A 15,026-nucleotide genomic window follows, 5' to 3' on the forward strand; every position below is an offset into this window, starting at 1 on the left:
TTCTGATTCATCTTAGCATGTAACACTTTTCAGCGTCTCAACAAGAACACACAAAACTGAGCTCCCTAAACACGAGAATGACACTAATGCTTTGAAGCCTCATCCTTGTTGTAGCTGGGAGGTCTCCAGAAAAGTGCAACATAGCTGCAGAGACTGCACACTATCACCCTCCTTTTATACAGAGAGCACAATTAATTGGCAAGATGCTACCCTAAAAGTAAAGTAGCAACTTTTTTTTCTTCCCCCACCCAGTACATTTGGTTAGGAAAATAAACCAGAAACCAAACACAAACAAACAAAGCATGTATCATCTTATTTTTCCATAAACAAACTCGCCCAGGTATTCCCCAAGCTTTGAAGGTGCTTAGCTCTCTGCTGGGAGCACTCACCACTTGGAAGTTCTACACTCGTTATCCTCGAAGGAGGAGATGAGCCTGCATGGTTTTTGGCTACAACACTAATGACACAGTCATTTTTTCCAAGTTTTATCTCTGTACTGTTTGAGGGTTCAGTGACTTCTTTATACTCCAGTAGCGTCTCTAGCAGGTAGCAGGACACCTCATGAGACACTATTTTTCCATTGGCTTCAGAAAGGGATAAGGGCTATGAACAGACAAAGAGTGCATTAAAACGAAAAGGGAATAAACAAAAGAAGACATAGAATGAGATTAATTTAATGTCCTGGTCTAGTCTGATGAATGTATATGACTACGAGGCAGAAAAGACAGTGACTCAAGTGTGACTTTGAGAGTTAACACATAAATTCGTAAATTTTTAATTTTCAGCTGGGATGTATTAAAAATTTAATTCTTTATGTGAAATGCTTCTCAATGCAATGTTTAAATTATAAAACTTTAATAATATTCTAATTTGGGGAAAAATGTTTGTCTCAATGGATTGTTCTATTAAAAGTTAAGAAAAACAGTCCGATTTATTGACTATAAACTTCACCCAATTATAAAGGTGTAACGAGATGGTTTTTCATAGAGTTACGTTACATAATATTTTAAAACTTTAAGTGTCCTATCTACCTTCCAGAAGATTTTTAGACTTTTTCCAGAAGGACTTCTCTCTCGCCAGATATCTGGTCCTCTTGCAGGAGCTAAGAAAAAAAAAAAGGTGGTTTTTTTTTTCAAGTTGCACAGTAGATGATTTACCATCTATCAAAAAGTTAGCTTTTCAGATGGCTAATTTTAAAATATATGGCTTCACAAGTTCAACATTTTATCATCAAAGAACAAAACAAACTTACGAGCTTCCAGTGTTGTGTGCTGCTCTCTCCTGCTCCAGTCACTCCACCTCCAGAAGTGGTCAGCAGCCAAACAGCGCACTCTGAACTGGTATTTGGTATATGGGTTCAATCCGTTCAGCTGAGCTGTGTAAGTTGAAAATTTTCCGCCAGGCACGGAGACATTGTGCTGTTAAAAAATTTACAGAAATTAACATGTTACATATATATTTTTTGCTCCTAGATTACGCTGAAAGTTAACACTTAAAAAGGTGATATTTTTCCTCAAGAATACCAACAGTGTGAAAAAAAAGCTGCAGTCAAGCCATACAAAGAAATGAATGAAAAAGAAAAATATTTCCTACGCAGTCACCCTAAATAAAGGAAATTTTTTCAGAGATCTGCCAAAATAAAGTCATGTACAGCATAGAAGTTGAAGTATCACAGTAGGTAGAACCTTTGAGATGTAAAGCATGAAAAGGAGAGATAAAACTGATAAGCCTTCAACGGGATGAGCTCTGCACACAGCAGCAGGCTGCTGCTTCCCATCTATCCCGTCCGGTCCCCCCTCCTCTATGCAGCAAAACTTCTGCTCACACAAGGCAGGTGAGGATTTCACCTCTGGTATTCAGAGCCCGCACTTCCACCGTGCACGTGCACATCGAACTGGGTGGACAAAGGCCTTTTTCCTAAGACACATGCACAGAAGCGTGCTAAAGACAGTCCATCTAAGCAAGATGCTTATCATGCAGTCTTCTTCCCAGACAGTCATTTTTCCTTCAAAAGAAGGAAAATTAATTTCCTTCAAGTCTTACCCAGGTGATCTCTGTTCACAGCTCTTATGACAGGACTAGTGTCTCCTGTTATTCTTAACATGGTGCGAGTCTAGGGAGTATTTCAGTTTCATGAGTACTTAAAGAAACTCTAAGCCTAGAATATTTTTTACTGAATCTAATTATAACACACGTGCTGCCAAAAACTGTACTCCAAGTGACTTTAAGCTGCAACTAATTGTGCATTTCTAAAGCCAAATGACAACTTGAAAGATATTAAAAAAAGCCAATAATCTCTCATCTGGATGGAAAAGCTTCTGAAAACAGCCTCAAAATGCCATGTAAAACCCCATAACAATTTGACAGCTACTTTTGTTTATTACAGGGAACTCTTGGAGGTTTTTTGTTAAGCAACCAGACACAACACAACAAGACTGTACAAGCTTCTACCAAGCTGTCTGCTGCGTTTCAAAGTATCTGTAGCTGCGGGATCTGATACAGGTGCAGTGAACCAAACTGCTGTGGCAGCAGAAGACCTTACCATCTCCCACTGCCCCAGACGACTGACCTGGCAGCAGAGTCACAAGCCAGTGTGTGTCCCAGGCTTTGAGCAGCATCAGTCTGGCTAGACAGAACTGTGCAAACCTACTTTTTTAGCAGCTTAAGCTAACTGAGCTGGGGGTGGGTGACACTCGGGTGTTTGCTTCCCCTGCTGACTGCTCCAGAGGCAGTAACTATTGGGAGCAGAGAAATGAAGACAAGTGTGGGTGATGGTGTATCAGACTATACACCAAAACCCAGCACAGCTCATCCGTCAGAGCTGTTATGTACATCTAAAAGCCAGTTCCTCCCGCTGATAATTCCAAAGATACCTGTGATTTTCTTTGCAGTACCCAATCTCTGGGTACTACTTAACACATGTCATTATAGAGAAAATATAAAAGCTTCAGGCTTCAACACTCATTAAGGGCTCTGAAAGTATTTTAAAAATACACCTATAGATAATGCATTAACTACTACCCTATTACTTCAGAGGCAATGTGTATAATTACTATCTTCAGTCTTAGCTGCATCACTTGTGTGGCTTGAGTGACTTTATTCAAGGCTGTGCCCAACAGCTGTGCCCAACAGGCAACTAAATGCAGTGGGTAATAGAATACTCCTGCTAAAAATCAAACAAGTATTGTAAAAAGCAGCCTCTCAGGTTGATATGTTTGAATTATGAATTCAGGCTCTGTGCACTAAGACCTGGTAATTCAGCATGTGCCTACCCAAGTTGGTCGGAGATACTCCATGTGAACGCACAAACACAGAATTCGGGGGTAAATCTCAGGCTAACTGCACGTGCAGTTCTGACATGAGGCTTCCCCAGTGGCACAGATCACCCCCACACTCAGTTGGGCAATACGGAAGAGGATGATATATCCCCACCGCCTACACTCAGTATCTGATGCTGGTGTCTAAATTAGTACCCTAAGCTCCTCTAACAGTCAGCAGAGTAAATAACGGCTCCAGCTGGTGACGCAGAACATCAAAGCCCAGCAGCAGCTGTAAGCCTGAATGCTGGAAAATCTGAACCCCACCCAGAAATACCACCTTCTCTCCAGCTGCGGAGGTCTTCACTGGGGATTACCTACTGATAGCTCCCTGTCACAGCCACATGTGTGTCAATTCTGAGGGGGGGGGAAAAAAAAAGAAATTCAACTACAGACTGCAAAAGGCAATCTAAAACAACCACTGTGGAACGACAAAGCACGAGGACTGTTACCTAAAGAGTCAGCATAAAGCACGATGCACCTCCCCCAAGTACCAAATAACATAGTGGGTAATTTGACTTTTCTCTGAATTGTTTAAAAACAACTAAAAAAAAAAAAAAAAGGCAGACAACCACAGGATGAACAGAACTTTTTCTTATTTTAGTAGATGAACTTCTAGTCATTATTACATTAATCATTTAGTAAGATCAGAATGAAGCTCTTAGAGAAAAAAGAATTTGAAATGTGATTAGTTCAGTGAAGATCAACATCTGAGCCAAAAAAAAAAAACAAACATTAAAAGCAACACTTACCAGTTTTCGCTCAGAGTGACCACTGCTAATTTCAATTTGACACAGAAGCCTGATCTCAGCAAAGCTGCCATTTATAAACCAATGCAGACGGACGCTTGTAGAGCTGTTCCCAGAAACAGTTAACTTTTCTGGAGTTTTTGGACGAACTTAAACGATAAGGAAAAAAACGTCAGTTCTAAGAAAAAAATCATTCACTTTAGTTCAGAAAAATCTGATTTTAAGAGATCAAAGACAATCAGAAGGATAAATAAGTGATCTGCTCAGCAACTTAGACAGCTGGTGCTGGGAAGGTATCCGCAAGCAGTCTCATTCCTGACGCTCTTCTCAGCTATCAAACATGGAAACAGATCTACTTAAGGCTGAGCATACTGGCATATGTGATAAGGAATTGGAGACGCAGAAAATCATTTCCCCTCCTACTGACTTTATCAAAAAAGTGAAACATGGGCTATTTCTAAGGACCACAGTGACAGATGAAATTCACTCAACTGTCTTCACCTTCTGGGAACTTTATAAGTTAAAATCTGCAGAATAGGACAGAGTAGGACTCCTGAATGACCTCTCTCTCCCCAAAACTCTTTTCTGGAACTTTTCAAGAATATTCAGTACTACTATTCATAGCTATCAGAAAAAAAAAAAAATCTCTACTGTTGGAATTGGTCCAGTTACCCTCAATGAAATATGTACTCTATGTTGGGAATTAAGTGGACAGTGAGGGAAAGGAAACAAATAGGAAATAGCAGTCATATCAACTGGGTGTAAAACAGCCCAGTTTATAATTAACAGAAACAAATTACGCTTTTCTAGGACCTGCCAATTTACTCTGACAATTCTAATCTCAGGCTAGTTGAACTGGGACATCGACAAAAAAAACACGCCATCTTCAATTTCAAGATCAGTTTTTCAGAGAGAATGGCAGAATGCTGCAACCATTAGGAACCCCTGAATCCTCAGCTGTGGTTGTGGAGGCAGACGGAAAAGGATGGGGAAAACAGCATTAGAAAGGCGGTCATCTTCTCCCTTCCCTTGTTTAAACTGAAGGCCTAATGAAAGAAGTTATTTCTTTCTACAAACCACAACAGCAGATGATCCGGCTCTTACCAACAGCAGGCAACACTCCTGCTATTGCCTTTTACCTTTTAGTGCTACTTTTTTCATGCTCCAAATCCTGCTATTGTAAATGTGCATAATATTTTGTCCTATAAGCAGACACTGAAAGACAGAGTCACTCACAGTTCATAAAGTTATACCTAAATTTTAGTTATCGATGCATAATAGAATATGAAGTGATACATAAACAGCAGCTGGCTAATTATTAGATCACAAGTAGTGTTTATCCACACACCAGTGTATCCAATCTCATAGCATTGCTGTCGAGAACTGGCATCTCCCTGTACACCTCACTGTTGCCTCAGGACATGTCCTAAGCTATTTTCTTTTCAAGTTCAAATTATCGAACACGGCAAAATACTGGTGACAATAAAGCAAAATAATGACAAGTGTACCATGTCAGAGTTCTTCAAACCCCAAACAAACAAGTGGTTAGCATGCAGTAAACGTATCTTTTTGCCTTTGTAATTCTCAAGTCTTACCTCTTTGAGTTAAATCAACCAAAAGCGATGACTCTGCTTGCCCGATAGGATTGGAGACTCCTAATATGAAATCGTAGGTTTTTTGATCAGCCAGTACTGGAAAGCCACAGACACGCTCTCTGTTCATTTCATTGACTTCGCAAGAAACATTTTTACCAGATATTCTACAAAGTAAAAAGGCAGGGGGAGCAACTTAATTTTTGAATAAGATAATTTCTAGTGACTGAAAACACAGTGAAGAGCGATGGGTTCGCTGACACATGGCTTACAGAATGATTTGACTGCAGAGGCATAACTAACACCACAACGCAGGTTAAAGTGGCATCAGTCATGACTTGCGCTGTTCTCACGTGAAACTCTCCTCTTCCATTAAAATAACATTTCCATTCTCTCACTTCTCAAAAGCCTGGAAAACAGGTAGGTCCTGTAAAACCACCTCACAAGTCACAACTAAGATTCTGATTTAAAGTATCTTTGTTCAGATCAGCATACATTTGCATTTAAAGAACGGTTCTTAGGTTCTTAATTGCTTTCTGAACTAGGGAGATGCACGCCTTACGTCATTCTATCAGCCCTGCCAAATCTAAACTAAGATTTGTCACCTGGGATACATGTACTAGTCCCAGCCGTTTTTAAATCAAAAGCAGGAGAGGCAGTCTGCTGACAGCCAAGACCAGAGTTACATCTTTCAGGGTAAAATCTAAAAAGTGTATCTGTATGTATGTATGTACATAGAAGTTGCTTTAATTACAATCTGTGTAAACCTCTCATTTAGTAACACAAATTTAATTTCTTCCTTCAGGCATTTTTATTGTGTTCTAGCTGAGCTCTGAGCTTTCTCCACACCATACTCTCTATTTCAATAGCTCCAGGTGTGCTGAGAACAAGGATGAGAATATTTACCCTGAAATGTATTACATTCATCTCCTCACACCTTTGGGCTGAGCAAAACAAGTCTGAACTACATCCTCATTTATGAGCTGAATACGAGCAGCCAGTGATTGGAGCTCCATTCCTTTGAATACCTGCTCTGTTCTGTCTACCTCTTTGCACCCTACCCAATGACTTCTTTAGCACTAGCATCCTGGACGACATCTGTGACCACAACTCAATCCTCATTGCCTCTGACTTGCTTCAAAGCCATCATAAGACTCCATTTCCCATCAGTTTGTGTGACTCAGGCCTCTCCTGGCTCCTTTCCCCGACTACTCCTGCGGCATTACTAGGGAGCCTCCTTGCCACAGGAATTTTGTTAACCCCTCACTAACTTCTAATCATAACCACCAAGGAATCCCATCTGCAAGTGCTATTCCGAAACGATTCTTCTCTTTTAAGGCTTTACACAGCCTACGATGTAATACAAACTAATGGGACATCAGTCTTCACTTCTTTCTGTGGATGATGCCATTATTACTTGTTCCCTTCAATCTTTTCCAGGTAACGTGCACTTTGCCTGCTCTACACTATCTAGCTCTTGATGCTGGGAGGAGAACGGATGTAGGTTTACTGCTATTTTCCCTAGTAGCATTTGGAAAATGCCCCGTGACCTGTCTTACAACTGTTCCTCAGCGAGTTTCTGTTATCCTGCACAGCAGAAGCTCAGTAAATGTCTGACAGATGATCTGATACAGGTTCCATACAAAAAAATCTTAAAAATTAGTAAATGACTCCCACAATCTCCCTGTATTTTCATATTGGTCTCATCTACATGTTGGCAGCAGCCTGACACACTAAGCACTTTCTTTTCTCATGAGTTCATAATGGCATTAAGTCTTTGGGAAAAGCCATCCTTAATTCCCATTGCAATTTTGCATAGCTAGACAAGTGTTCTCCAAGTTTAGTTTAGTTTCAACTTCCACAAGCTCTTGAAAAGTATTTTAGTCTCTAAACAATGGTGACTATCTCATTTAAATAGGCACAGTGCAGTAGGTCACAGGCAGCAATGGGTATATTCCAGTTCTGCCCTTTTAATCCCTTTAGTGCTGAATTGTTTTACCTTTCAAATAAACTGTACTTTGTTCTTCTTTTTCCGTATAGTCCACTGGGTCTGCCTGGTTTCCAGGTGCATTTTATTATCAGGAAGTTGGACGTTTCACAGCTGAGGTTTTGGGGAATATCAGGGGCATCTGTATCATGAAAGGAAACCAAGTTAGCCCATGTTTTGCCATCCTAGTGGACAGTTGGGACACTTCCTGAAAGCATTACCATTCGTTTTTGCTGGGTCTAGATTGCGTGCCTCACAAATACATGGTAATAGTTATGCTCCAACCATATAAATAATATGCTTAAAAAAAACCCCAATAAAACAGAAGGATAATTATTATCAGCCCCATCTGACTAACACTTGACTCTAGGCTTCTAAGTGGGTGGGTAATCTGGTAAATCACATGCAAATATGTTCACAAGCTCCAGGCTCTGACCTGGAAGCGTTTCACTGAAAATCTGCCAAGACTTTTCCAAAATCCTGACCATCAGTTTAGCTCCTGAGCAATGCAGGAATGCTGTCGGCTGTGCGTCACACTTTCTTATATGCCAGCCCCACCACTGCTTTGAATCCTCCAAGCATGTCATGTCAAGGAGATGTTCCTTTTAGCATGAATTGCACACTGAATTTGAAAGTTAAAGCAAGCTGCGACTGGCTTGTCCTCTTCACGTTGCTTTGGAAGTGCCTATCTTTTTCTTTTAAAGCTTGTTCTTTGTTCCCATACTAGAGCACTGTTGAGTGCCTTCCTGGAGAAGATGCGCAGTGCTCCCAACAGAGAGGGTAACCATGCTAATGTAAGCCTAAGCAGAGCACTTACTTCAAGTCTCATATACTTCTCTCCAAAAGGCAGCACAATAATATCTATGTAGCTGCCCTAGAGAGGGGGCACTAACACAAGAGGACACAGTGGCAGGCTTAGTTCAGATTATGAGAAGCAGGCCAAAACGAACACTTATTTTGCCTGGCCTAGGCTTAACTGAGGTGGTGTGCATACCCATTTACTTCCTCTACCTGTTCTTCCCCAAATGCCTCTCATCAGCAAGAATGTCATGACAAGTCCTCTCCCTTCCCACTAAGTAGGTACCACAAGAAGAAACACTGGCAGGAAACAGACTTCACCACATCCCAGCTCTTCAAAAATCACTGTATGGGAAAAACCTATGGGATTATCACAGCCTTCATTCATGAACCACTGACTTATTTACCTGGATGATTCTCCCACAAAAGCAAATCCTGCACAAATAAATGTAAAAATGGCATCTCACCGAGAAGTCATAAATGGCTGTTTTGCATTTGCTATCACACACTCAATACACAAAGTCAATGACAGGAGGCACAGGCTGGAGTAGGGAACACACTTTCAAACTGAGTCCAGTCTCTCCTCTCCTTTCCCTCAACCCCAAGGACTCTTAAGTTCAAAGGCAGTGTAATGGGGAACAGGATTCTAATGGGCAGCTACTGGAAGATGATAACTCTCAAAACCCCTGTGGGGAAAACACACAAAGCTCTGAAGTGACCAATTATAGGAAAGAAGAACCAGGTAATTTCAGTAGTTTGTTTTAAGAGGTATCTGTATCTGGAAGAGACTTCTGAGGCTGGCATGGTTACACAGAGAAGATATACAGGGATTCAGTGTCTTTAAAGAAAATACTAAAAGAATGTTTAGAAGCTTTTCCAGGAAAGAGGAATTGTCAGCTGGGTTCCTTTGCTGTAATTAGCTCCCAGGGAGCTACTGCCCTGGATGAGCATCTGTTGTTGTTGCAAGTCTAACTGTTTTATTGTCTTCCATTTGACTGGTTGGTAAATGAATGTTTTCACTTAAAATTCTTGCTCTTACTCTTGCCTTGTCATGGACCAAACTAGAACAGACGTAAACCTAAAGTGACAGAGACTGAGGATGAATCTTCACATGGCAATAAACTACTAAGTATTCCAGATTATGAAGAAGTGCCTTAGATCAAGGAGAGAAGCACTGGGCCAGGCTCTAAGAGAAGAGGGCTTACATGGGTACCTCCTCATCCTCCCACAGCCCTGGTGTCTTTTTCGTGGGCTGGAGTACCCACAGTGAAATCAAACAAGTATGATCCTAGCTCATCCTCACAAACCAAAGGCCTGGGGAAAAAAAAGCCACGATAGTATTTGTTTCCTAGCAGAATCCTAAGAGTCTCAAAATGACTTTGATGTTCCTAAGGTTAGTAAACATAATGATACATACATCCTACAAACAAGACAGTTCCATCCATTTCATCTTCGGACAGTATGCATACTACATTTGTCCCACTGGTATCTGAAGCACTGGCATTTAGCACTCTGATTGCACTGCTCCGACTGCTCAGATGTATCATTGGGTATATTTCTGGCCCGTAAGTCATCCGTTGTATCTGCTGTCCTTCTTCATGGACACAACAAATTGTCACATCTGAACCTACTGCCACCACGGTGTCCTGAGGAAACACCCCACTCCCATTGGGCTCGGTATCTTTGCCTAGCAGACAAGGAAGAACAGAAAACAAAAACAAACAAAAAACCTCACATGAACAATTTGCTATAAACATGGTGCTGATCAGCTAAAATGTGACTTAGGAGCACTCCAATGCATACAAATCAATGTTTACTAGGTTTCATCAGTTAATGATTGCATTATTTCTCTCATCAAAACACCCCCAAAAGCAGCAGCTCATCACCGCCTAACGCTTTTCCTCTGATTTTGGCATATTTTTCATAAAGCAATCAAAGTCCATGTGGTGGCAAGGGAACAAACATACCGGGGACCTCTTCTACCGGGCTCCAGTCACTCCAGTCCTTGGGGCCAACAAACTGTGTTGCATTAATATAATAGCGAATCTTCACATAATGCGATGTACACTCCAAAGGCATATCTGATGTCCAGTTCCAAGACAGAATGATGTCTTCATGAGTCAGTTTTGAATAGTAAGTCACCTACAAAGTTTTTCCCCAAAAAAACACAACCAAGAGACAGTTTATGAACAGCTATTAGCAATGACATACAACCTCCCACTGTAAATAGACCGGCAAATCAAGTGAAGTAAATCACAAAATCCTGATACATGCTTGGAGTGTCCCACCTAACTTTCAGCTGTGCTGTGAATTTACTTGGATGGAAGCCTAAGGTGCTAAACAGCCCACCAGCCAGGTAGACTGCAAGCCAGAAATACCAGAGGGCAGACATTTGAGGGAGAGCAGGAAGCTCGCCAAGCATTTCAAAAGGTATATGTTGCATCCCAGTATCCTGGGCCTCTCCCAGGCAGGGAAATGTTCCAACCTTTCCAAAATGAAACTCTTCTAATATTAGTCCCAGGATGCATATTTTATCTTTTCTCCATTCCTAAAAATTATAGAACAGAGCTATAAATTGGCCTGGAATAACTGTGGTTGCCAAAAAAAAAGCAAACTGAACATTCAAAGACCACCAAGACTTGGGACACTGTTGGAGAAGCAAAGCAGAGATAATGGTGTAAAATATCTGCCAAATTCATAAGCAAGTTCCAATTAAAAAAAAACTGTACTAGATTAAAAAAAAAAGCTGTGACTGTGAGTAAGTATTGACAGTATAGTAGCCAGTGTCCCCATAACTTTGACACTTAACAAGAAGTAACCTACCAGAAGCATGACTACACTCAGGTTTTGCAAAGCTCTACAATCTTCATTATTCTCTGCTTTCTTCAAATGACCTCCCAGAATATCACCAAGGGCAAAAATTGTATATATATTTTTCACAAAGGAAGTAAAGGACTTACTTGTGTGACTTTTTCCATTGCTTCTTTACGGAGTATCTGAATCTGCCAAAAGGCACCCAGTCCATATGGGAAGACTGATCCGTTGTCACTCCACTTCAGATTTAATGTGGAAGTTGAAAAGTCAGGTGTAAAACTAAGAATACGTGGAGTGAGAGGAACAAATGCTTGAAAAAGACAGAGGGGAAAAAAGCCATGTTCAAGTCATTAGTCAGCAACACAAACCCTACAGGTGTTTAACAGCCACATGTCTCTGCTCTTAACTGGCTAGTAGCCATACAAACATGTAACTCAACCTCTGTAATTAGAACAAGATGAGCTCTGTCAATACTTGAGCATCAAAGTTCCCAGGAAAGCACAGGTGCTGATGAGTCACCAGGTAGCATTTTCTTCTAACACCTCAACATGCAGATGTGTGAGTAACTGATCACGAATATGACTCTTCATAATGCATAGTAAAGAAGACATTATATCTTTCACAACCTTCATTCAATGCCGCAGAGATAAAGGAAACATGGAGACAGTCTTTGAAGTGTACATGAGAACACACCTAGGGAAGATGATGGAAAAACCCCCAAAGGAAGAAGGGGGTTTTGGAGACCAGCAGGGAAGAGGAGACTTGCAACAAAAGCTAGAGTAGGGAGAAAGGAGAGCATAAGCGCAGGGTGGAAGAAGCTCACACAAGGCTCTGAAAAGGATCATGGGGAATGTGATTTTAAGCTACAATAAATATTAAAGGTATGACATGGTGATGGGGTCAGGACAAGGAGATCAAACAGAAGCATCTCTTCTATGAATGGGTAGTGGTGAAGCAAAAGGCTGAGAAGCAGGTAAGGGGTATAGCAGTTCAAGCGTTATGGCAGCTCATTGGGCATGGTGTAGGGTAAATCCTGTTTTTAGACAAGTGTGATTTATCCAACTTCAGTCCTAGCCATGGCTCTGAGAGCTTACAAGGTTTTCAGCACAGTCAACATGCTACCCAGGTTACAGAATCACAGAATTACAGAATGGTTAAGGTTGGAAGGGACCTCTGGAGATCATCTAGTCCAACCCCCTGCCAAACCAGGCTCCCCTAGAGTATGGTGCACAGGGTCATGTCCAGGCGGGTTTTGAATATCTCCACAAGGAGACTCCACAAGCTCCCTGGGCAGCCTGTTCCAGTGCTCTGTCACCGTCAAACTAAAGAAGTTTTTCCTCATATTCAGATGGAACTTCCCATGTTTCAGTTTGTGCCTGTTGCCCCTCGTCCTGTCGCTGGGCACCACTGAGAAGAGTCTGGCCCCATCCTCTTGACACCTGCCCTTAAGGTATTTGTAAGCATTGATAAGATCCCCTCTCAGTCTTCTCTTCTCCAGGCTAAACAGACCCAGCTCCCTCAGCCTCTCCTCAGAAGAGAGATGCTCCAGTCCTCTGATCATTTTTGTAGCCCTCCGCTGGATTCTCTCCAGTAGTTCCTTGCCTTTCTTGAACCGAGGGGTCCCAAAACTGCACACAGTTACTCCAGCTGTGGCCTTACTAGGGCAGCGTAGAGGGGGAGGATAACCTCCCTCGACCTGCTGGCCACACTCTGCCTAATGCACCCCAGGATGCCATTGGCCTTCTTGGCCACAAGGGCACATTGTTGGCTCGTGGTGAACTTGTCATCCACCAGAATTCCCAGGTCCTTCTCCACAGAGCTGCCTTCCAGCAGGTCAGCCCCCAACCTGTACTGGTGCATGGGGTTATTCCTCCCTAGGTGCAGGACCCTACACTTGCCTTTGTTGAACTTCATTAGGTTCCTCTCCGCCCAGCTCTCCAGCCTGTCCAGGTCTCGCTGAATGGCAGCACAGCCTTCTGGTGTATCGGCCACTCCTCACAGTTTTGTGTCATCAGCAAACTTGCTGAGGGTACACTCTGTCCCTTCGTGCAGGTCATTGATGAATAAGTTAAACAGGACTGGACCCAGTACTGACCCCTGGGGAACACTGCTAGCTACAGGCCTCCAACTAGACTCTGAGGCACTGACTGCAATCCTCTGAGCTCTGTCATTCGGACAGTTCTTGATCTACCTCACATAACGTGTGACAAACCCAGAGACCCATCCTGCCTAGAGTAAGTAAGATCCTGGAGAACCCAGCGTGTTGCCCACATATTTTTGAGTTCTGTTTTGTCAGAATCATAGAATCATTTTGGTTGGAAGGGACCTTTAAGATCATCAAGGCCAACCATTAATCCAGCACTGCCAAGTCCAACTTGTGAAAGTTCTTGAGCTGCTCTCAACTGAAGAGAAAACTGATCCCTAAATAAGAAGTGCTACTGACTTTAGATTTTGACTGCACTAAAGGAATAAGCATGCAAGACAAAACAAAGACTAAATTAGGAGGAAGCGTGGCAGATGGTCTCAATGCCATCTTCAGCCTACAACTTCCTCCTTTGGAAGGAAGAAAGTGGGAAAAAGTCTAATTTATCTATGACTCCAATATGATGCAGCCTACGTCCGAAGCATAAATGTATTTGCTCAGTTTCATACACATTTGAAAAGAATGGGTCAGTTGGGCATATATTAAGAAAATATGATCCTGTCAGGAGTGACATATGATATAACTGCCCTTAAAATGTCATGAAGTTACAAGAATAAACTACTTAATTCTGTAGTGGTTCTGCATTTAAAATGGAAGAACGGGCGCTAGGAATGTTATTCTTCCTTTCTCATGTCAAGTCTGAGCAAATGCGCTTTATGCCCCATGCAGGTACTTCAGTATGTAGATTAGGAACTTGTTTACAAATCCTTCCTGATTTGCAATTAGGAAAAAAAAAGGCGAAGAGTGATTAGGGGGATATAAGAGTGTTGTACTTTGTTTTCCTCCTCACATTCTGCCCTTGATTTCTCTGCTATGATCTACGGATAAGAGGGGTCTTCTTTCCCCTGAAGGCGGGAGAGAAAACAGCCTGTTACGCATGATAGATACATATGGACTCAGCACATCAACATTTTACATACAGAAACATTGCCAAAGAAAACTGCAAGTATATACACTTCTGGAGCATTGCTAATCATGGTATAAAGGCCTTATGTACACACATAAAACCTGACACTTACAGATGTCTTTCTGGTGAATTTCAAACTCTTTGGTAGCAAAAGCAGTTCCATAAATGCTGTTTGTGGTTATTGTCACCATGGTGGAGCTCTCTGGGACTGGAATCTCGACCCTTTTCTCCTTAGTTCTAAAACACACTGGAGGGGGGAGGTCACTGAAAAGACAGAGAGGATTAAGCAGGTATTTCAGCTGATAGGAAGCTAAAGCAAGTTAAGTCCTATTCTCAGGGCACTAATAAAACACAAATTCTCTGTAATATAACAGAGAGTTCCACATCAAGTCTGTGAAGCAGTAAGAATTGCATGGGCTTTGGTTAGTATCAGATTAATAGGCGTTCCCTGTGCACTAGCTGTATAATGCAGCTACCTCGTTAAGAGAACACTGCAAAGTAAAAACTGACTTTTTAACCAAAAGACATATTTCTGAAACCTACAGTCACCATGAATCAATATTTCAAAATCAGCAAAATAAAATCCCCCAAAACCCAACAGTAGCTCCCCCTCCTTTTATGTTCCCTGACTCCCTCTCCCTCCGTTTCTTCTCAAAGTG

The 15,026-nt window shown here is 41.8% G+C and overlaps 1 protein-coding gene across 2 annotated transcripts in view; it reads right to left on the reverse strand.

Annotated features, from left to right (window-relative positions):
* LOC137676297 (leukemia inhibitory factor receptor-like) overlaps positions 1-15,026 on the reverse strand; it is a 56,022-nt gene that overhangs the window by 16,939 nt on the left and 24,057 nt on the right. For both annotated transcript variants that reach the window (XM_068422997.1, XM_068422998.1), the window contains 10 exons: positions 14,480-14,631; positions 11,404-11,567; positions 10,411-10,585; positions 9,861-10,130; positions 7,658-7,787; positions 5,662-5,825; positions 4,070-4,215; positions 1,253-1,418; positions 1,032-1,102; positions 390-603 (listed from right to left, as the gene is read on the reverse strand). In XM_068422997.1, coding sequence (XP_068279098.1) covers positions 390-603; positions 1,032-1,102; positions 1,253-1,418; positions 4,070-4,215; positions 5,662-5,825; positions 7,658-7,787; positions 9,861-10,130; positions 10,411-10,585; positions 11,404-11,567; positions 14,480-14,631 — 1,652 coding nt within the window. The remainder of the gene's footprint in view (positions 1-389; positions 604-1,031; positions 1,103-1,252; positions 1,419-4,069; positions 4,216-5,661; positions 5,826-7,657; positions 7,788-9,860; positions 10,131-10,410; positions 10,586-11,403; positions 11,568-14,479; positions 14,632-15,026) is intronic.

This window comes from Nyctibius grandis, chromosome Z (assembly GCF_013368605.1).
Source record: "Nyctibius grandis isolate bNycGra1 chromosome Z, bNycGra1.pri, whole genome shotgun sequence".
Taxonomy (NCBI): Eukaryota; Metazoa; Chordata; class Aves; order Nyctibiiformes; family Nyctibiidae; genus Nyctibius; species Nyctibius grandis.